Here is a 21,931-nt window from a genome sequence, read left to right as displayed (position 1 = left end):
TTATGGATGGTGTGTTGTCAGTACTCAGTCATTCGGAAACTGTGGGGGAGGTTTGTGTATACAATCTTGCAGTCGCAGATATAGTCTAAAGTCTAAACTATGTCGAATGTACAAACATGTGAAGAATAAATCCTTAACTCTATTAAATTCAGTTGTTTTATTTCTGGTTTATATGCATTGGTATACACACTGAGGAAAAAGAGAGTCTTAACTCTATCAAATTCAATTATCAAAAACAATCGTTTTATTGGCTTATATGCATCGGCATACAATATCTGCAATAACAATGCATGATTAACGAGCACAAAAGCAGATAATATGAACGAATGCAGGAAGTTGTGGCAGGTCATGTTCGCCTTAATGGGCTCCGTTACTCTAATTATTTACTTAGTTTTGACTGGTGCTGTAACGATTCTGTCTGGGTCTCGTGTCCAGCTAACACCAGAGGTCGCCACTCTCTCATTGGCTGTTGTAGTATATAATTTTAATTATAAGGCAGGGCGGTGAAGAGTTGAGCCACTAAATAAAAAAAAAAATAAAGTGATTTTTTTTTCTTGCTATATTTGTTCTGCTTAGCTTCCCCCTCCCTCTCCCCGTCTGTCTCTCTCTTTCTCCATCTCTGTCCGTGCCACGATTCTTCTTACCATTCCCTGGGAGGAATGGAATCGATTTGAGGGTGGAAGTGTATCGATCCAACTCTGTTATTATCAAGCTTCAGGCTGTGTCATTTGACTTTTTTTCTCTCCCTCTCTCTCTCTCCCTCCCTCTCTCTCTCTCTTGTGCGTGCGTGTGTGTGTCGTGCAATAATGGGAGGAAGTAAAGAAAGACGGAGAAGAAAAAAAGGAAACATTAGCTAAGATCAAATGAGGTGCAACACTTTGATGGCATAACAAACTAAAAGGGAATGGACATTTGGATGACAGTTTAGTCCGACTTATGTGTGTCATTTCACCACTGGGAAGATTTTCTGTGTCACATATGTAGGTCGGCAAGGAAAATATCACATTTCTTTTAGTCATGACTTTCGATTAGAAAGTTGCAAGTCTGAACATCGTGATTATTATATTAATAATTAAGCGAATGTCTTCAAGTCCGACAATCACGAGTGCAGTATTTTCACATGCATATCAAGTTTAAGTATTATTCTTTAGATTGACATAGACTCTAAATGTACAGATATTAACCAAAAATCGTGTAAAGTTGTTTTCTGAAATTCGATTCAAAAAATATTTCTCGAGCAACTGAGTCTTTTTTATCAATATTTGTGAACATTTTCTCTACACCTTAAGTTCTAGAGTTCTGCCTTGTGATGATATGTCTCTTTCAATAATATATTTTCCCCAGACTCTACTTACAAGTACTAGATATTGAACTAGTCTTTAGATCTAGATCTTAGTTTGCAGTTAAAGAACAACAATACAGATATAGATCTGGTATAGCACTAAATATATCTCTCCATCTAGCTGTGACTTGGTTTATTCGATAGATAAAATGACAAATCTGGAAATGATTCTAGCGTCTATTGTGTTCATTCTGAAAGTTCAAACCGTGATACCGTATCAGTATAAAATACCCATAGGTAAGTGAACTTTGTTGTTTTTTTAAATTAGGCTATTTTACTTTGAAGTAAGTCTTACAAAAAGGCATTGTATTGTGTGTGAGTATGTGTGTTTGTTTGTCCAATGTTGTTATATATTTATGTATGCAGACTTGTAAGTAGGTTTACATAGGTATAGATACAAATGATTGCATTCACATGATTGTGATGCTTTGTAGGTTTTATATCTATGTCTATATCTATGTCTATATCTATATCTATGTCTATGTCTATATCTATGTCTATATCTATATCTATGTCTATATCTATGTCTATATCTATGTCTATATCTATGTCTATATCTATATCTATCATAATCTATGTCTATATCTATGTCTATATCTATATCTATGTCTATATCTATGTCTATATCTATATCTATGTCTATATCTATGTCTATATCTATATCTATATCTATATGTATGTCTATATGTATGTCTATATGTATGTCTATATCTATATCTATATCTATGTCTATATCTATGTCCATATCTATATCTATGTCTATATCTATGTCTATATCTATGTCTATATCTATGTCTATATCTATGTCTATGTCTATATCTATGTCTATATCTATGTCTATATCTATGTCTATATCTATGTCTATATCTATGTCTATATCTATATCTATATCTATATCTATATCTATATCTATATCTATATCTATGTCTATATCTATGTCTATATCTATATCTATATCTATATCTATGTCTATATCTATGTCTATATCTATGTCTATATCTATGTCTATATCTATATCTATGTCTATGTCTATATCTATGTCTATGTCTATATCTATGTCTATATCTATGTCTATCTTGTTTTAGTATGTCTTAATATAGTTCTTTCAGCCAATGTTTCTCATGAAAATTCTTTCATGAAATTCTTTCATGTAGTTCATTCGTGAAATTCTTTCATGTAATTCTCTTTCATACAGTTCTAACATACAATTCGTTCGTGCGATTCTATCATACAGTTCTTTTAATCTATTTTTGCAGTGGTTACATGTAGTTCTTTCATGCCATTCTTTCTTGCAGTTCTTTCAAGAAAGTCTTTCCTTTCATTTTATCAAGTAGATCTATCATGTCGACCCATCATAAATGTCTATCATACAGGTCTTTTGTGTAGCTCTATCATATAGATATTTTATCTATTTCCTTTTTTATCATGTAGCTCTTTTCACAAAGAACTTTGTAGGTCTATGATCTGTCATGTAGCTCTATTGTGTAGGTCTATCATGTAAGTCTGTAGATCTATCGCGTAGGCCTGTCCTTTACCCACAAGAGCCATATTATCTGTGTGAGTGCGGTAGATATGGCGTTTACTGCTTATGGTTAGGTCATAAATGCTACTCTGTTTTCATTGTTCTACTAGAATTTGAAATGGTAAAACTTTCTGACATTATGCACTTCATGGCTAACCAGTTCTAAAACCATTTCGTACGTCATTATATACATCAAAACAATCATCGTTATTGTAAGTAACTAGCGGAATAAACATGTTTTCTCTATTATACATATCCGTAACATACGGCCTTGACTTGCACTGTTATGTGTCAGTATAGACAATTTCAGAGAACCAACACATGCGACCGTGACATATGTCATTATATACAAACACCATGGACACCCATATTGTTACATAAACAGGATACACACTCATTTCGTACCTAATTGTCTTGGCGGCACTTCAAACCTTGCAGCTATACTTGAGAGTACCCTAAGTACTTTAGATTCTTATTCAGTAACACACACATATATATACATATATAATAAATTCGTCTCCACCTTTCGTAAAATAACATGAAGGAAGTATATAGCGTAGGTTGTTTAGATTAGAGCAACTAATTGCAATATAATATGGGTTTTAAAAGAGAGCGGCATTTAAAAAGAAAGACAGACAGTCTCACAAAGTGAAAAGTTGGAAAGATCAGAGATGGAGAGAGAGAGAGAGGCAGATTATTGTTGTGGTCGCTAAAATTTAACATATTGCATGATCAACTCTAACATCCCCACCAACTCTATCAGCAATCAACACAATCAAGTAACCCTTTCTACTGTATCAGCTCTATCAACACTATCAAGTATCCCTTTCTACTGTATCAGCTCTATCAACACTATCAAGTATCCCTTTCAACTGTATCAGCTCTATCAACACTATCAAGTATCCCTTTCTTCTGCATCAGGTCTATCAACGCTATCAAGTATCCCTTTCTACTGTATCAGCTCTATCAACACTATCAAGTATCCCTTTCTTCTGCATCAGGTCTATCAACGCTATCAAGTATCCCTTTCTACTGTATCAGCTCTATCAACACTATCAAGTATCCCTTTCTTCTGCATCAGGTCTATCAACGCTATCAAGTATCCCTTTCTACTGTATTAGCTCTATCAACACTATCAAGTATCCCTTTCTTCTGCATCAGGTCTATCAACGCTATCAAGTATCCCTTTCTACTGTATCAGCTCTATCAACACTATCAAGTATCCCTTTCTACTGTATCAGCGCTATCAACACTATTAAGTATCCCTTTCTACTGTATCAGCTCTATCAACACTATCAAGTATCCCTTTCTTCTGCATCAGGTCTATCAACGCTATCAAGTATCCCTTTCTACTGTATCAGCTCTATCAACACTATCAAGTATCCCTTTCTACTGTATCAGCTCTTTCAATACTAACAAGTATCCCTTTCTACTGTATCAGCTCTTTCAATACAATCAAGTATCCCTTTCTACTGTATCAGCTCTTTCAATACTATCAAGTATCTCTTTCTACTGTATCAGCTCTTTCAATACTATCAAGTATCCCTTTCTACTGTATCAGCTCTTTCAATACTATCAAGTATCCCTTTCTACTGTATCAGCTCTTTCAATACTATCAAGTATCCCTTTCTACTGTATCAGCTCTTTCAATACTATCAAGTATCTCTTTCTACTGCATCAGGTCTATCAACGCTATCAAGCATCCCTTTCAACTGCATCAGCTTTATCCACACTATCTATAATATAAAGTATCAATTCTATCAACACTACCAACTGCATCAGCTCTATCAACCCTATCAACTAAGTCAACACTACTAACTATTTTAGCACTAACAACTTTATCAACACTATCAACCATATCAACACTAACACTATTAGCTTTATCTATACTATCAACACTATCAACCATATCAACACTAACACTATTAGCTTTATCTATACTATCAACACTATCAACCATATCAACACTAACACTATTAGCTTTATCTATACTATCAACACTATCAACCATTTCAACACTAACACTATTAGCTTTATCTAAACTATCAACACTATCAACCATATCAACACTAACACTATTAGCTTTATCTAAACTATCAACACTATCAACTCTCTCAACACTATCCTCACCGTCCACTCAGTCCAGTCTATTGACTAACACTGCTAACACTCTAAAGTCGTTGTCCACTCTCTGAATGGTGACAATAAACACATTCTAGAATGACACTACGCTACATGCTATATTTCTAATACAAGTACACACTCTAAAATTGTTCATTAAAAATCTTGGTGATAAACACCATGCCTCAAACTGTGGACTCATATTGTTCATCCGATAACGCTATTGCTTAGCCTCGTAATGTGCGACGGGAGTGAATATGCGAACCACGCTTTATTTGTTTCTAAACAAGAAGTTCAAATTCTCGTAAAGCTTTGGGTTTTCTTGGGTTTTCTTGACCTTCGAGGAACTTTTTATGAACTTTGTACAAAGCTTACACCCACTGACACACATTCTATTTCTTGTAACTAACGAAACACAGATCAATTAAAAACAAAATAGCCAATTAGTCAATTAATTACTGGTGATTATTTATTTTGTTTCATAAAAATAAGGGAAATTAATACTTCAGTATTAAACGATATGGCTAAACATGAGGTGTTTGTCTACTTCGATCATTTAACCCACACCCATTTTCGAATCAAGATCGATCTGTCCACAAGTATTTATTGTAACTAATAAAACATGAATCAATTGAACACCTTAATCAATTTGTTTATTTAATTATTGGTAAACCATTATTTTGTTTGATATTCAAAAAGGGAGGTAAAATCTACATTATTGAGAGATATTTTTGTAAATGTGTAACTCTTTCTTTTGATAAGATTCGGTGTTGTTGTTTTTTAAAAGTATTCTTTTTTTTTTTTAATTTTGTTTGTTAAAATATTTGAGCTGTAGGATGAATCAAAGAAAAATATTCCGTCTAACTCATTAGTCTTGATTCAATATCTTCTTTGCTCCTAAGTAGGAGTCTCTTTTTTTTTTATACAAATCAATAAAATCACTCATTTCTTGATTAGCATTAAAATAAACAGTAACTTTAAAAAAAAAAAAAAAGCAGGCTGGGCACTACCTAAGCACTCAAGACAATAAACTGACATAGACTATACATAGACTATGCTCAAGACAGATGCATTTTACGTAGCTTTGCAAATCTGTCTCTAGTTACAGTACTTCCATTGACATTAATCAGGCTCTAATCACATTCAAAGACCGCATCATAAACTACGAGATTCAAGACAGGGTAACTGATAACCCGCTAACTATAGTAAAAAAACAAAAAACGGAAGCTTAAAATTTATGGCCATATTACAAGATCTTCGGGGCTCGCAAAGACCTTCCTTCAGGGAACAGTACCAGGAAAAAGAAGAAGAGGCAGACAGAGAAAGCGATGGGAGGACAACATAAAGAATGGACGGGCCTGCCATTGAGAGAGGTTCTAAACAAGGCAAAAGACAGGGAGGATTGGAGAAAGACGGTCGACGAGTAGCCTATTGTTTGGTGCCCCAACGGTCCAAGAGACTAAGGCATAGGTAAAGGTTAAAAACACATTAGCTTGCTCCAATTACACTATCTTCCTACATTTACATTCAACACTATTTACACTATATCTACATCCATTTTCATTAACCCGGCTCTAATTACAATATAACTACATCCAGTTACATTAACCCGGCTCTAATTACACTATAACTACATCCATTTACATTAACCCGGCTCTAATTACACTATATCTACATCCACTTACATTAACCCGGCTCTAATTACACTATAACTACATCCACTTACATTAACACGGCTCTAATTACACTATAACTACATCCATTTACATTAACCCGGCTCTAATTACACTATATCTACATCCATTTACATTAACCCGGCTCTAATTACACTATATCTACATCCATTTACATTAACCCGGCTCTAATTACACTATATCTACATCCATTTACATTAACCCGGCTCTAATTACACTATAACTACATCCATTTACATTAACCCGGCTCTAATTACACTATAACTACATCCATTTACATTAACCCGGCTCTAATTACACTATATCTACATCCATTTACATTAACCCGGCTCTAATTACACGATAACTACATCCATTTACATTAACCCGGCTCTAATTACACTATATCTACATCCATTTACATTAACCCGGCTCTAATTACACTATATCTACATCCATTTACATTAACCCGGCTCTAATTACACTATAACTACACCCAGTTACATTAACCCGGCTCTAATTACACTATATCTACATCCAGTTATATTAACCCGGCTTTAATTACACTATAACTACACCCAGTTACATTAACACGGCTCTAATTATACTATATCTACATCCAGTTACATTAACCCGGCTCTAATTACACTATAACTACATCCAGTTACATTAACCCGGCTCTAATTACACTATATCTACATCCAGTTACATTAACCCGGCTCTAATTACACTATATCTACATCCACTTACATTAACCCGGCTCTAATTACACTATAACTACACCCACTGACATCAACCTGTCTCTAATTACATCATTCTGTCTCCATTACTTCATTCTGATCTTGACCCAATCTCTTTCTTTCCTCACTTCTTTCTTTACACCATCTTTTCACTTTACACTAAAACTAAAAAGTTCACTTTACTTCAAACTGTTCTCTTTACACCAAACTGTTTCATTACACAAATCTTTTTTTCTTTACACAAATCTGTACTTCTTACACTAATCCAATACATTTTACAATTCATGGAACCTTCTGTGTATGTAGAACCAGGACACGGATCTCGAAAACGGCGATTTTCCTAGAAATTTGACAGTCGCTTTGTATCGTTGGAAAATAATTACTAGCTCGCTGGCCACTCTTAGAAGAAATCGCTAGTTTGACCGTTTTATTTTTTTAAAGTATAAAAAGAAATCAATTGAACTTTGGTTACAAAATAAGTAAATATCTATCTTGAACGGGCGATACGTCTTCCGTATTTAGTAAAGAGTTGAATAACTAAATGATAATGACAATGCGCATCTAGTATCTAGATCTAAGGACTTATCATTTGAGAGTTATAAGAGTAGTAGATGTATACATTCTCTGCAGAATTCTTTTTCGGGGTGGGGTGGGGATAATGGGGAGAGGTAAATAATGTTCCAAGTTCTATTGACACTATCTGTCCTCTTTAATTAAACCAATCTATTATCTATACAAACTTTTGTTCTCTTTACACCTATCTTTTCTATTTACACTAATAAACTCTCTTCAAACCATTTTGTTATCTTTACAACATTCTGTTCTCTTTACATCTACGTATCTATCATCTTTGCACCGCTCTCTTTACGTCAATCTGTTCTCTTTTCACCAATCTGCCCTCTTTACGACCTGCTTTACAAAAACTTGCTTTCTTTACACTGGCCAGTTCTAATTACACCAAGCTCATCAAAGCCCAATATTTACATTATCTCTCCTCCTATCATTATTCATGAGTTCTCCCTGGCATTACATAACATTCATGGCTTCCAATATTGCATCCTGTCATTTTCAGCATTCATTCCCCCCCCCCGCAACCCCCCCCCACACACACACTTTTCTGCCACTTCCACTCTTTATTCTATCTCGCTTAGCGCCCTACGCTTGTTCTCATCATGTAGCTTTAAAGATGGAGGGGGGGGGCGTGGATCAGGGGGCTCTTGTAACCAGGAAGGAAAGGGTGTCTTAGGAGAGAGATGGGGGGTGTATTAGGTAGAGATAAGCAAATTTAGCAGCTCACTTGGCACCGCCCCATCCATGTTTCCAGAATATTCTTTGCGATGGGGAGAAAGGATACGAGCTATTGATTTACAGCCACTAGCAACCCCCCCGCCTCTTTTTTTTTATTGCCCTGATAGTTTGGGGGCCATAAGATCACCAGGGGACATTTGGTAAATGCTTCGACTTCCTGAACACGACCTAGACGTTATTATGACTGATACTATAGATCTACTGCAATATATTGATTAACCCTCTTATAAATGAGAAAGGATAAGCTTACTCGGGTTCGAATCTCAATTTTAATGGATTTTGAACTGTGATAGTTTTAGGACGTCCTTGAGTCCACCCAACTCTATTGGCTCCCTGACTTTTGTTGGGGAAAGTAAAGGAGGTTGGTAACCGTTGGTTGTTAAGATGACCACATGACACCCTCGTCACCGCTACTGCTACAGAAAAAGATTAATTTACATCATCCACGCTATAGGTCACAAGGTCTGATAGGTCTACTCACATTAGTGGACTTGAAGCAAAATGTTTTAGATGTTTAAGTGTCGCCATTTTAGGAATTTAGCTGTCAGTTACACAGATCGGGTCTCAAACAAAGAAATCCTATGCCGAACTGGAATACGACCACTTAATGGGGTTGTGACAGAGATTTGAGGGACATGCCCTTCGACAGATAGACGAATGCAATAAAGGTTTTAATACATTGTATATGACTAGATCTGGACTATGCTGTGGGCATGCTCTGTAGCATCTTCACATCTTGAATCCAGGCTCATTCACACTATCACATTCACCTGCTTTAAATATCCTCATGATTGCTTTGACGTCATAATTTAGGGCAGCAGAAAGACAGAGACCTATAAGACATAGTGCAATTCGGGCTCCCGGTCAGAAACATTTAGGGAGGTTGAGAGTCCACTGCTATTCGCCTTTAACGAAATGCAAGCGGAGTAGGCACACATTTGCATACAAACATACTAAATTTGAATTTTCAGCTTCTATCGATCTTTGCAGGAGATTTTTTTTCTTTACTGGTGAAAGATTTGTAAAAGTGTTTCTATTTTCTCTGAAAGTATTAATAATCTTAAATACTAAATAATACTATACAAACCATTTTATTCACATTTTTTAACTCATTATGTCAATGGCTCTATATAATTAAAAAAAATGCTCACTCGGCAAACCTATAAATATATCTTTAAAATTGTAAACATAATGCTAACAATCTTGATTACTCCTATTGATCGGTGAATTTTGTTAAGAATGAACATTTGTATTTCTTGGGACCTTTTGGCTTCCATAGGAAATGAGGACAGATCCTTCCGAAAGAAATCCAATATCTTCGTTAGTCTAGAATACTCTAGAACGCATGACGCTTAGGACGTAATCATCTTCTTTTTTGAAGTAACGTCTGTATTATATAAGAACTGGTGATCGTTAAGTTTGGACAGTTTATGAACAATGTTAACGTGAATTGTTGTGTAAACCTTGAACTTACTTTTGTTAGTGTCTTACGTGTTAGTGGCAATGTATTCTCTTCAGTACTGAATTTAAAAAAAAAAAAATTCAAACAATCAAACATAATAATAATATTTAAAAAATAAAAAGAAACCTTACATTAAGTGTAATTGCATCAACTAGTTTGGATCAATCATTTAATAGATCAAGACTGACAATAATAATTCTGTGCGATTAGAAATATTTTTACCAGTTGGAAAACGAGTAGAGGCGAGAAAGAAGGGGGTATCTGGGTGGTCGCTTTTTAAATGTATTTTTTTTAAATAAAAAAAGTGAGCGACCTCAATTCGAACTCGAGGGCCGAGTCCTCGTCATCTTCCTGCTTATTAAACAGGTTTTATAGTTATTTATAGTTATATATAGTTTTTTTTTTATATACACAATAAAGGGGTCTAATTCAACTTAAACCCCTTTATGTTTCTCTTCTTTGAAATAAAAAACAAAATAATTATTTACCAAAAGTTAATTAACTAATTTTTTTTTATTCTTTTGATGACCTATAAAAGAAATAATATTTGCAAAATTTCATCTTGATCCGCGATTGGGTTTGGGAGAAATAACGTCTCCTAAGTTTTTATCAGACAGACAGAGTTGAGTTGATTTAAAGCTTTGAAAACTTAAGAAAAAGCTATTTGACCCTCCAAAGGGGAAAAGAAAAGATTGATAACTAGCACACTTCTGATGTATCAAACACAAAAATACAATGTATTCCATGTTTGTCTAAGCTAAAAACAAAAGTAAAAAAAAACTAACGGTCATAACATATGTAGGCCTAAATTTACATCTTCTTTTGTCTTTAGTTATGTCAAAACATATGTGAATTAGGATCTTTTAATTGACTCGGATGATTAACTTACCCTCATAACATACGTGCATTTTTTTCTGTAGTACCGCGCTGTGTTCTAGATCAAAATCAAGAGCATACATTTAACAACTTTTGTATTTTTTTTAAAGCATAATAACTCCTGTGTACAACGGACTTTAGTCAATCTGTAGTATCTATGTTTGTCACGTGTCAAGAGTACTCCAGGAAGCACGAACCCAGCATTCTACGCATTCGCGACACAGTAGTAGTGACCAGTCAGTCCCTCATGTGTGTAATAGTAACACACGTCACACAATATCAACGCCACGTCTCAAAACGTCCATTTACAAGACAGAGTGAGTTGATATAAGCTTTGTAAAAAAGTTACGGCCTCCACCTCTTATTGTTTAGCCAGCTAGGGACTTGTAAAACAAATAAATTCCAGTTCCCCATTCAGACCTTGCGGTTTAGGGCAGATGATATAAAGGTCATCCATTTCTGTGGTGCACGGGTATACTGAGTTGTCATGTGGCCAGCACAACGACAAGCCGCCTTTACTTGTCTTCAACGAATGTCAGGGGCTCATTAGAGCTGGGTGGACTCAGAGGTGCTCAAAAGATCCCCAAATTAAAACATCCCAGTTTTCATCAGGGTTTGAACCTGGGAAATTAAAACGCACTTTAAACCACTCAGCCACCGCGCCTCCCTGTGCACACATAAGCTTTATACATTTTCAATTCTGAATGTGTAAGTACAATACAAACACAACAAATATGTTGTATGTACGACGACCCCGACAGGTTGAGAAACGCGGATATATCAAATCCATTTGACAAAGACAAGGGTATATGTCAAGAAAAGCAAGAAAGTGACTTGACCGATTCTTCTACTACAAATGACCACTGTCCAGACCTTGAAGTGAAATATGCTCTATGACCACTGGTGGCAGCTCTGACCACCGGTATTGATTTCTTTGTCTAATAAACCAATACAGACGGTGTAATATGTTGGTGGATTTTTTTTTTATTAGATTTATGGGTGTGATTTCCTGGAGTCACTGGACAATAGAGAGGGCTAACTCCAGAACTGGTGTCAAATAAATACCAAGAAAGAACTGAGTTCAGACTAACTTTAGAACGTGCCAAATAAATACACTGAGATAGAGAGCAAGGGAGGGAGAGAGAGAAAGAGAGGAAGAGAAAGAGAGGGAGGGATAGAGAGATAGGAAATGAGAGAGGGAGGGAAGGAGATAGTGAAAGTGTTTTGGCACCTAGCGATCCACTGGACACATCAACTGCGTACATGCGTATTATAATTTTTGTTTCCTTGTTTTGTATATATCTTGCTTGTTTTCAATTTATGTTTCTAGACATATTGAAGTTGAAAGTTGTGTACATTTTAAAATGAGCGTTATTTTTAAGCTTGTTTAAAAAGAAGTGGTGGGGGGTGAGGTGGCCGACTGTGTAAGCACTTGGCTTCCGAACCTAGGGTCCTGGGTTTGAATCTCATTGAAGAATGATTTTTTTTTCGGGATTTTTAGGGGGCCCCTAATCTAGTAAAGACTGTTGGTCGTTGTGCTGGCCACATGACACCCTGCTCGTTAACCAATGAAACAGCTGACTTTAACCTCATCTGCCCTATAGATCACAAGGTCTGAAAGGGAGCTTTACTACTTACTTACATCGGTCTAGTTCTACTAACTATCTAAACCTACAAACCAACGATGGGGTATCAACACTTGCTAGTCCTATGCTTCTTAGCGTTTCAGTGTATCTTATGATAAGATGCGTATCACGGTGTGAATAAAGTGAAATGCTGTTAGCCTCTTAGAACCGCTTTGCTCACATAAATATGTTTAACACCCCTGAGAAATCAAACTCTTCATATTTGGCCCTAGTCGATTTCTTGTTTATCCACTTTTTGTCCTAGTCTTATACATTTAGGACGTTCCTTCACAAGTGAAGATTATTACGTCCTAGCCCCATCCTCCCCGCAGGACGTCAGTGAATGGAAGCGTCAAGGCTAGAACTCATACCCATCGTGACGACTGTCCCCAAGAGTGTACCACACCACCAGAGAGCCATCCATCTAGTAACAGAGCAACAGTGTTAACTTGTTAATACTTTTCAACTTAACCGTATCTTATAAAATACGTTTAAAAAAAAATGGTTACGTCCTACGCGTCATGCATGTTAACCAATGATTTAAATTCTGTCAAGTCATTGGTTTTCTTGGCTGGTTCAGGCAACCCCATTCCATGCTCTAATAGCACTAGGGAAGACCAGACCCCTCCTAATTTATGTATGTCCGCTATCTTTTCTTTAAGTCTTCCCCACTTTTTATCGCCTGGTGCTGTGCCATATATATTGATTTTTCAATGTGTATATAGGTCAGTGATGTGTTATAACTCCACAAGACTTAAGACATCGCATTTCATCACTGACTGTGGGCCCGTATGAAGCATGGGGCATAAGCCACGTATCAGCTTCCTCCAGGCGTCTTGGTTCTGGGCTAGTCTTTCCAAATGTCCCCACGTCTTGCCCATCTGCTTGGCATCTGCTTCCAAGTCTTGGTGCCATGTATTTCTAGGCGGTCCCATCTTTCTCTTTCCTTGTGATTTAGGATACAAGTTGGCATAGGGTTTAGCCTATCCAACTCCAGCGTCTCTGGAAGATATCTACTTCAATGGGCTGCTGCTTTATTCTTTGCCACAGTTCCTCATTACAGATCTTTTCTGGCCCTAGGATCAAAATAATCTTTGTGAAAGGTATTGATGAAAACCTGGATACTTTTCATGGTGGTGGTGCTTCTTTAGGTATCTGCCCCATAAAGTAGTATTGCTTAACGATGGTGCTGAAGAGCCTGACCTTGGTGGTGGTGCTTCTTTAGGTATCTGCTCCATAAAGTAGTATTGCTTAACGATGGTGCTGAAGCGCCTGACCTTGGTGGTGGTGCTTCTTTAGGTATCTGCCCCATAAAGTAGTATTGCTTAACGATGGTGCTGAAGAGCCTGACCTTGGTGGTGGTGCTTCTTTAGGTATCTGCCCCATAAAGTAGTATTGCTTAACGATGGTGCTGAAGAGCCTGACCTTGGTGGTGGTGCTTCTTTAGGTATCTGCTCCATAAAGTAGTATTGCTTAACGATGGTGCTGAAGAGCCTGACCTTGGTGGTGGTGCTTCTTTAGGTATCTGCTCCATAAAGTAGTATTGCTTAACGATGGTGCTGAAGAGCCTGACCTTGGTGGTGGTGCTTCTTTAGGTATCTGCTCCATAAAGTAGTATTGCTTAACAATGGTGCTGAAGAGCCTGATCTTGGTGGTGGTGCTTATTTCCCTGTGTTGAGACCATTCGCTGTGTCCTGTAATCATTTCCTTTTTTTTCAAGTAACGTCTATATTTTATAAGATAAGATAAGAGTAGACTTCAAGAAACAAGTAGAAAACGGGCGTAGGTCAATGTGACAAGAGGGACAATAAGGGTAGCTACTTTTTTTTTTCAATAAGAGTTAGTCCCCTTTAGTTCTTGATTTAAGTCCCTGTTAACTGTTTACAATTGCCACTCTCTCTTGAGTCCTTGAGCTGACCAGTGTATTTTGAACTAAGTCTCCATAATGTTTAACTAATACTTAGGTTGTTGTGCTCTAACTGTATTACTCAAGAGTAGTGTGCCACTGTTATGGGAAGAGTGTTTCGATAATGAGCTAAGCAGACTTTATTTATTTGTTATTAATAAGTTGGTTTATGTAAATAGTATAGTCTACTTTGTCTCTAATCCTCCCCTATATATATTTTTTTTGTAAAAGACATCTATTGTTTTGATACGAGACTGTAGTGTGTCTCATGTATGATGTCATTTAATTGTCATGACATGTATTATACTATTGTAAACCATCGTTTTGGTTTTTGAGATGAGACACTATCGTGCCTCTGTGATGGCGGTTCTTTGATTATTTTGAACTGAACCTGTCCTACTATTTTGATTTGTTTCATTATTTCAGTTTCTTTTGATAGCCTTTATTTCCGTTTTTAGTTTACATGATCTATTTCCTTGTGTTTCTAAATAAACTCTTTGTTTTCGTTTTTGCAACTGAAATCTTAGTATTATTACTTGTCTGTCTTAGTAATGATGTATATCTAGAGGCTATAGTTAATAGCCTAGATAATATATTTTGGGACCACATAGTACCACTGGACTAACTTGCCAGTACAGCAGAGGTCACTGGTCTTATGACCTAATCAAAATACTAGGTCACAGTCAACAAAAAAAAAAAAAAAGAGGTGATCAAGAATGAATGCTATTCTAAACATTTAATGCATCAATAAGAGGGACCATCCACGGTCGTCGCTGTCACTATAAAATAATAAAGTCAGAAAACTACGGCTGGATGAAAACTCGATTGTCTCATAAGACGCTAAGCCAGGAACTACTTTTTGCTTCTAATCTATTCCTATTCCATGTTTTTAACTATTACGTCAGTCTCGCCTAGAAGTAAAAAAAGAAACTGGAAGAAACAATCCCATAATTGACGCGCTAAATATAGACTTACGTTCTACTAGCCAATTTCCACTACGAAACATTGACTATAAAACTGTAGATGGCTTCTGTTTCTTTTGTTTCACTCTTCTACCACATGGTGCCGCCTCTGCTTCTCTTTCACTTTTGTACCACATGTTGCTGCATCTGCTTCTCTTTCACTTTTGTACCATATGTTGCTGCCTCTGCTTCTCTTTCACTTTTGTACCACATGTTGCCGCCTCTGCTTCTCTTTCACTTTTGTACCACATTGTGCCCCCTCTGCTTCTCTTTCACTTTTGTACCTCATGGTGCCGCCTCTGCTTCTCTTTCACTTGTGTACCACATGTTGCCGCCTCTGCTTCTCTTTCACTTTTGTACCACATGTTGCTGCCTCTGCTTCTCTTTCACTTTTGTACCACATGGTGCCGCCTCTGCTTCTCTTTCACTTTTGTACCACATGTTGCCGCCTCTGCTTCTCTTTCACTTTTGTACTACATGTTGCCGCCTCTGCTTCTCTTTCACTTTTGTACCACATGTTGCCGCCTCTGCTTCTCTTTCACTTTTGTACCACATATGGCCGCCTCTGCTTCTCTTTCACTTTTGTACCACATTGTGCCCCCTCTGCTTCTCTTTCATTTTTGTACCTCATGGTGCCACCTCTGCTTCTCTTTCACTTTTCTACCAAATGTTGCTGCCTCTGCTTCTCTTTCACTTTTGTACCACATGTTGCTGCCTCTGCTTCTCTTTTACTTATGTACCACATGGTGCCGCCTCTGCTTCTCTTTCACTTGTGTACCACATGTTGCCGCCTCTGCTTCTCTTTCACTTTTGTACCACATGTTGCTGCCTCTGCTTCTCTTTCACTTTTGTACCACATGGTGCCGCCTCTGCTTCTCTTTCACTTGTGTAACACATGTTGCCGCCTCTTCTTCTCTTTCATTTTTGTACCACATGTTGCCGCCTCTGCTTCTCTTTCACTTTTGTACTACATGTTGCCGCCTCTGCTTCTCTTTCACTTTTGTACTACATGTTGCCGCCTCTGCTTCTCTTTCACTTTTGTACCACATGTAGCCGCCTCTGCTTCTCTTTCACTTTTGTACCACATGTTGCCGCCTCTGCTTCTCTTTCACTTTTGTACCACATGTTGCCGCCTCTGCTTCTCTTTCACTTTTCTACCAAATTGTGCCGCCTCTGCTTCTCTTTCACTTGTGTAACACATGTTGCCGCCTCTTCTTCTCTTTCACTTTTGTACCACATGTTGCCGCCTCTGCTTCTCTTTCACTTTTGTACTACATGTTGCCGCCTCTGCTTCTCTTTCACTTGTGTACCACATGTTGCCGCCTCTGCTTCTCTTTCACTTTTGTACTACATGTTGCCGCCTCTGCTTCTCTTTCACTTTTGTACCACATGTAGCCGCCTCTGCTTCTCTTTCACTTTTGTACCACATGTTGCCGCCTTCGCTTCTCTTTCACTTTTGTACCACATGTTGCCGCCTCTGCTTCTCTTTCACTTTTGTACCACATGTTGCCGCCTCTGCTTCTCTTTCACTTTTGTACCACATGTGGCCGCCTCTGCTTCTCTTTCACTTTTGTACCACATTGTGCCCCCTCTGTATCTCTTTCATTTTTGTACCTCATGGTTCCACCTTTGCTTCTCTTTCACTTTTGTACCCATGGTGCCGCCTCTGCTTCTCTTTCACTTTTCTACCAAATGTTGCTGCCTCTGCTTCTCTTTCACTTTTGTACCACATGTTGCTGCCTCTGCTTCTCTTTTACTTATGTACCACATGGTGCCGCCTCTGCTTCTCTTTCACTTGTGTACCACATGTTGCCGCCTCTGCTTCTCTTTCACTTTTGTACCACATGTTGCTGCCTCTGCTTCTCTTTCACTTTTGTACCACATGTAGCCGCCTCTGCTTCTCTTTCACTTGTGTAACACATGTTGCCGCCTCTTCTTCTCTTTCACTTTTGTACTACATGTTGCCGCCTCTGCTTCTCTTTCACTTGTGTACCACATGTTGCCGCCTCTGCTTCTCTTTCACTTTTGTACTACATGTTGCCGCCTCTGCTTCTCTTTCACTTTTGTACCACATGTTGCTGCCTCTGCTTCTCTTTCACTTTTGTACCACATGTTGCCGCCTCTGCTTCTCTTTCACTTGTGTAACACATGTTGCCGCCTCTTCTTCTCTTTCACTTTTGTACCACATGTTGCCGCCTCTGCTTCTCTTTCACTTTTGTACTACATGTTGCCGCCTCTGCTTCTCTTTCACTTGTGTACCACATGTTGCCGCCTCTGCTTCTCTTTCACTTTTGTACTACATGTTGCCGCCTCTGCTTCTCTTTCACTTTTGTACCTCATGATGCCTCCTCTGCTTCTCTTTCACTTTTGTACTACATGTTGCCGCCTCTGCTTCTCTTTCACTTTTGTACCACATGTGGCCGCCTCTGCTTCTCTTTCACTTTTGTACTACATGTTGCCGCCTCTGCTTCTCTTTCACTTGTGTACCACATGTTGCCGCCTCTGCTTCTCTTTCACTTTTGTACTACATGTTGCCGCCTCTGCTTCTCTTTCACTTTTGTACCTCATGATGCCTCCTCTGCTTCTCTTTCACTTTTGTACTACATGTTGCCGCCTCTGCTTCTCTTTCACTTTTGTACCACATGTTGCCGCCTCTGCTTCTCTTTCACTTTTGTACCACATGATGCCTCCTCTGCGCTGCTGTCACATTTTCGACACTTCTTCTGACTCTTGTGTTGCCTCTAATAAGATGTATTTCCTATTGTGTCCTGCAGGACTTATATTTGACAAGAGTAACAAGGACATTGAGAATTACGTGAAACAACACATCCGGCAGACGAATGAGAAAAACGTTTTCTTCTCTTTAGAGCCAAGGAGCCACAAGACAGACACCAGTGACAGCTACAGCGTTTCTAGAATTTGTAAGTTTTTCTAGGTTCTTGTTTTTTTGTTACCAGCTTTTCTGTGTTTTTAAAAAATACTTTATTTATAGATCTTCTAGCAGGCGTATGTGGTAGCCTAGTGAGTCATCTGTGGTAAGGGGGGAACCTCTGTTCAATATCAATTTTGATTTAGTTACGGTATACAAATATGAAGAAATAATAAATAACATGATCGATGAGTTAAGTAATTTTTTTTTCCTATAATCAAGCACTAATATAAGCTATCCCGACAAGACCATCGTCTAATCTTTCGACTCAGGACCGGACACAACAGAATGCGACAACACATGTACCGGAAGCTCAAAATTGGAATCAGTTAAATCTGCCCATGTGGAGTATCACCAGAGAATGCTGACCACGTCCTCCAAAACTGCTCTCTTTACCAAGAGGCCTGTATAAGACACTGGCCCCAAAACACCCCAATAGAAAGGAAACTATATGGGGAGCTCCCTGATTTGGAAACCACTGCGCAATTCATCTCGTATATTGGTCTAGTCATCTGAACGCTCAAACATAACAATGAGAACGAAGAAGAAGAAGAAAGCACTAATATCAAGTGTTATTATAAAAACATTTTTAAAAAGGCTAGTCTGGGGATCGAAACCACAATGTATATGAACTTAGCTACCCAGCTATGTGAGAAGTTTTGGCTTGAAACAAATGATTACTATTAATTTATTTTTTGATGTTTTGTTTTACTTGTGGTTCCTTGTGACACTTTTTGACAAGAGATTCTAGACTACAGTCTACAAAATAAGAGTAAACTAATAGTAGAAACTGTATAAAAAAAAACCACCAAACTCATTTGGCGATATGTTGTTGAGTGCTAGAGTCTGTTATTTGTAACATGTTGTCAACGTTGCTATTCTAGTGCTAAATGCAGAAGCAACTAAATGCTTTATTTAAAAAAAACAACAACAATATCTCTTTTATACATCTTACAAAGCGATTGTTTTGCGCTTGATAACTAATAAATGTTAGATTTTTAAAATAAAATCAACATTTAAATTTTTTTTAGTCACTAGCCAAATTTAAATTTCTTTCCTTTTTTTTTTTTAAATTGAAAAAATATAACGGTTAAACTAGAGCAAGTGAATCCTTTCTCAACAACTGTAAAAATTTCTAGGATAATAGTTAGAGCCGTTTTCGAGAATCGCGTCCACCCACCCAGATTTTAGGTTTTAGGTTTTTAAAGTTTCAGAAGTTGTTACGAACTGAATACAGGTCTTTTAAAAATAGTGTACTAGTGATAGATATTAGGTACACCTCTGCAGCAATTAGGATAGGGCAGTGGGGTAGCTAGGAATTAGGTCCCATGAATTTTGCGTAGTATTTAATATTTAAAGTAAAAAAATTATTTCGAACACTCATTTGGGAACCCCCTAAAGTGGGGGCCCGGGGGAGATTTTCAAATTCTCCCCCCCCTCTCCCCCTGCTACGCCACTGGGATAGGAACGCTTATATCGCTCCGGAAATTGTATAGAGTATTGAAAGTTTGGTTGAAAGTTGACGATTTGACCTGGACTAATGAAAACTTTGTTTCTGTGCATCGTAGTCATGTTAACCCTTTCTCTCCGAAATTATTTACCACATTCTGGTGGAATCAACGCTGGTATCGTCAGTTAGGAGAGAAAGAGTTAATAACGCTGTGTACATCTTGAGAGAGATATTTAATAGTGAGAGTGTAGCTACTTCAACAATCTTTATGCAGAGGCGTAGTGAGGAGAAGGCAAGGGGGGACGATGCCGCGGGTGCCATCCTCAGTGGGGGTGGGGGGGGGACGCCACACGCAGAGAGGTGCCAAACAAAATTATTGTAGGGATTTTTGTTAGGTAATACCTTCTAAGGATATTTATAATATATTATTATTAAACACTGTCTAGTTATAAGCCTACATTTCTATGTGATGTTGATGGAAAATGGGGGCGGGGGTGCCAATAAGGTTTTTTGCCCCGGGCGCACGTTTTGCTCATTACGACTCTGTCTTTATAATATTGAAAGTCTGTTGGTTGCGATTGATATGTTTGATTAATATTTCTTAGAGTTTTATTTTTAAAGAAAGATACAGCAGTGTTGTTGACAGACTGACCATTGTGTTATTATGTGTGTGTGTGTGTGTTTGTCCAGATGTGGTGCGTAGTGTGCTAGTGTGTACGTGTGTTTGTCAGTGGCAAGGTTACCGTGGGCCCGGGTTCAAAAATATCTTGGTAGATCCCCCCTCCTCCAAAATAAGACGAACGGATAGTGAAATATAGCAATTGAGTGATTTGAACGTGCAATTGAGTGATTTGAACGTGCAATTGAGTGATTGATTTGAACGTGCAATTGAGTGATTTGAACGTGCAATTGAGTGATTGAACGTGCAATTGAGTGATGGCTACCTGGTCGTGAGGTTTGCGCGCTGGACTGTCGTTCGGATTTATCGATGGTCGATGGTTCAAATCCTGCCCGCTCCCATCCCCCGTCGTCCTGCGGGAGGTTTGGACTAGGAAGTAAACTATCTTCAACTCTGAAGGAACATCCGAAAAACATGTAAAACATTTTAAAACATTTGAACGTGCAATTGAGTGATTTGAACGTTTCTGTACATGGACCAGAAACACATTCCAATGCAAGTTAAGTATCTTTTTTTTATAAGTAATAAGTAACAATGCCATTATGTTTGATTCAGTTTGATTCAGTTTGATTCAATTTGATTCAGTTTGATTCAGTTTGATTCAATTTGATTCAGTTTGATTCAGTTTGATTCAATTTGATTCAGTTTGATTCAGCTTGATTCAATTTGATTCAGTTTGATTCAGTTTGATTCAATTTGATTCAGTTTGATTCAATTTGATTCAGTTTGATTCAATTTGATTCAGTTTGATTCAGTTTGATTCAGTTGAATACGTACGTGCTGCGGCTTCCGGGCGATGTTTTGTTTCCTTTGAGGAACATAAAGTAATTTGTGTTTTCAGCTTTAGTAAATCAAAATATCGGTATCTCTTTGCCGTTTTCAGAATTATTCCTTGATGACCACCTTGTGGACACAATTTTTTGAATGTCCTATCCCTATTGGATTCAAGACGCGCTCATCTTGAGGTGCTGTAATCTGCAACGTCTTGAACGCAGCTGACGGAATCATTAAAGGCCAAGTATAAGTTGTAGTGAGTGCAGTGAACATAATTCGCGAGCGGCTTCATTTGATGAACCAATGCCTGAAGGATATCGTACTTTCCACTCTTACTTCATATTGAAAGCAGCATCTCCTCATCTTGAATCTGTGGGGCTTTGATTTCCAGTCAAATTTCAATATTCATAGCAGTTTTAAATAAAGCCTAATTTGGTGTTAACTTTCACAGAGCAAACTACTAAGCAATGGTTCGAGAAATATTTAATGTCATTATTTTTGTAGTTTGCTTCGATTTAATTTCCTTTTTTTAAAAAAATTCTGTTCTAATAATTACTTATAA

General features: G+C 37.6%; 1 protein-coding gene across 3 annotated transcripts in view; it reads left to right on the top strand.

The window, feature by feature from the left end:
* The first annotated feature begins 717 nt into the window (after positions 1-717).
* Positions 718-21,931, top strand: part of LOC106075810 (glutamate receptor-like) — an 81,186-nt gene continuing 59,972 nt past the window's right edge. Inside the window, exons 1-3 of one of the 3 annotated variants that reach the window (XM_056037960.1) lie at positions 718-980; positions 1,345-1,579; positions 18,312-18,458. In XM_056037960.1, coding sequence (XP_055893935.1) covers positions 1,492-1,579; positions 18,312-18,458 — 235 coding nt within the window. In that variant the 5' untranslated portion in view covers positions 718-980; positions 1,345-1,491. Of the gene's footprint in view, positions 1,580-18,311; positions 18,459-21,931 lie in introns of all 3 variants that reach the window. The other 2 variants (XM_056037961.1, XM_056037959.1) reach the window with 2 other exon arrangements.

This window comes from Biomphalaria glabrata, chromosome 8, assembly GCF_947242115.1.
Source record: "Biomphalaria glabrata chromosome 8, xgBioGlab47.1, whole genome shotgun sequence".
Taxonomy (NCBI): domain Eukaryota; kingdom Metazoa; phylum Mollusca; class Gastropoda; family Planorbidae; genus Biomphalaria; species Biomphalaria glabrata.
The sequence above is the reverse complement of the archived record's forward strand: the minus strand, read 5'-3'. Positions and strand labels throughout refer to the sequence as shown.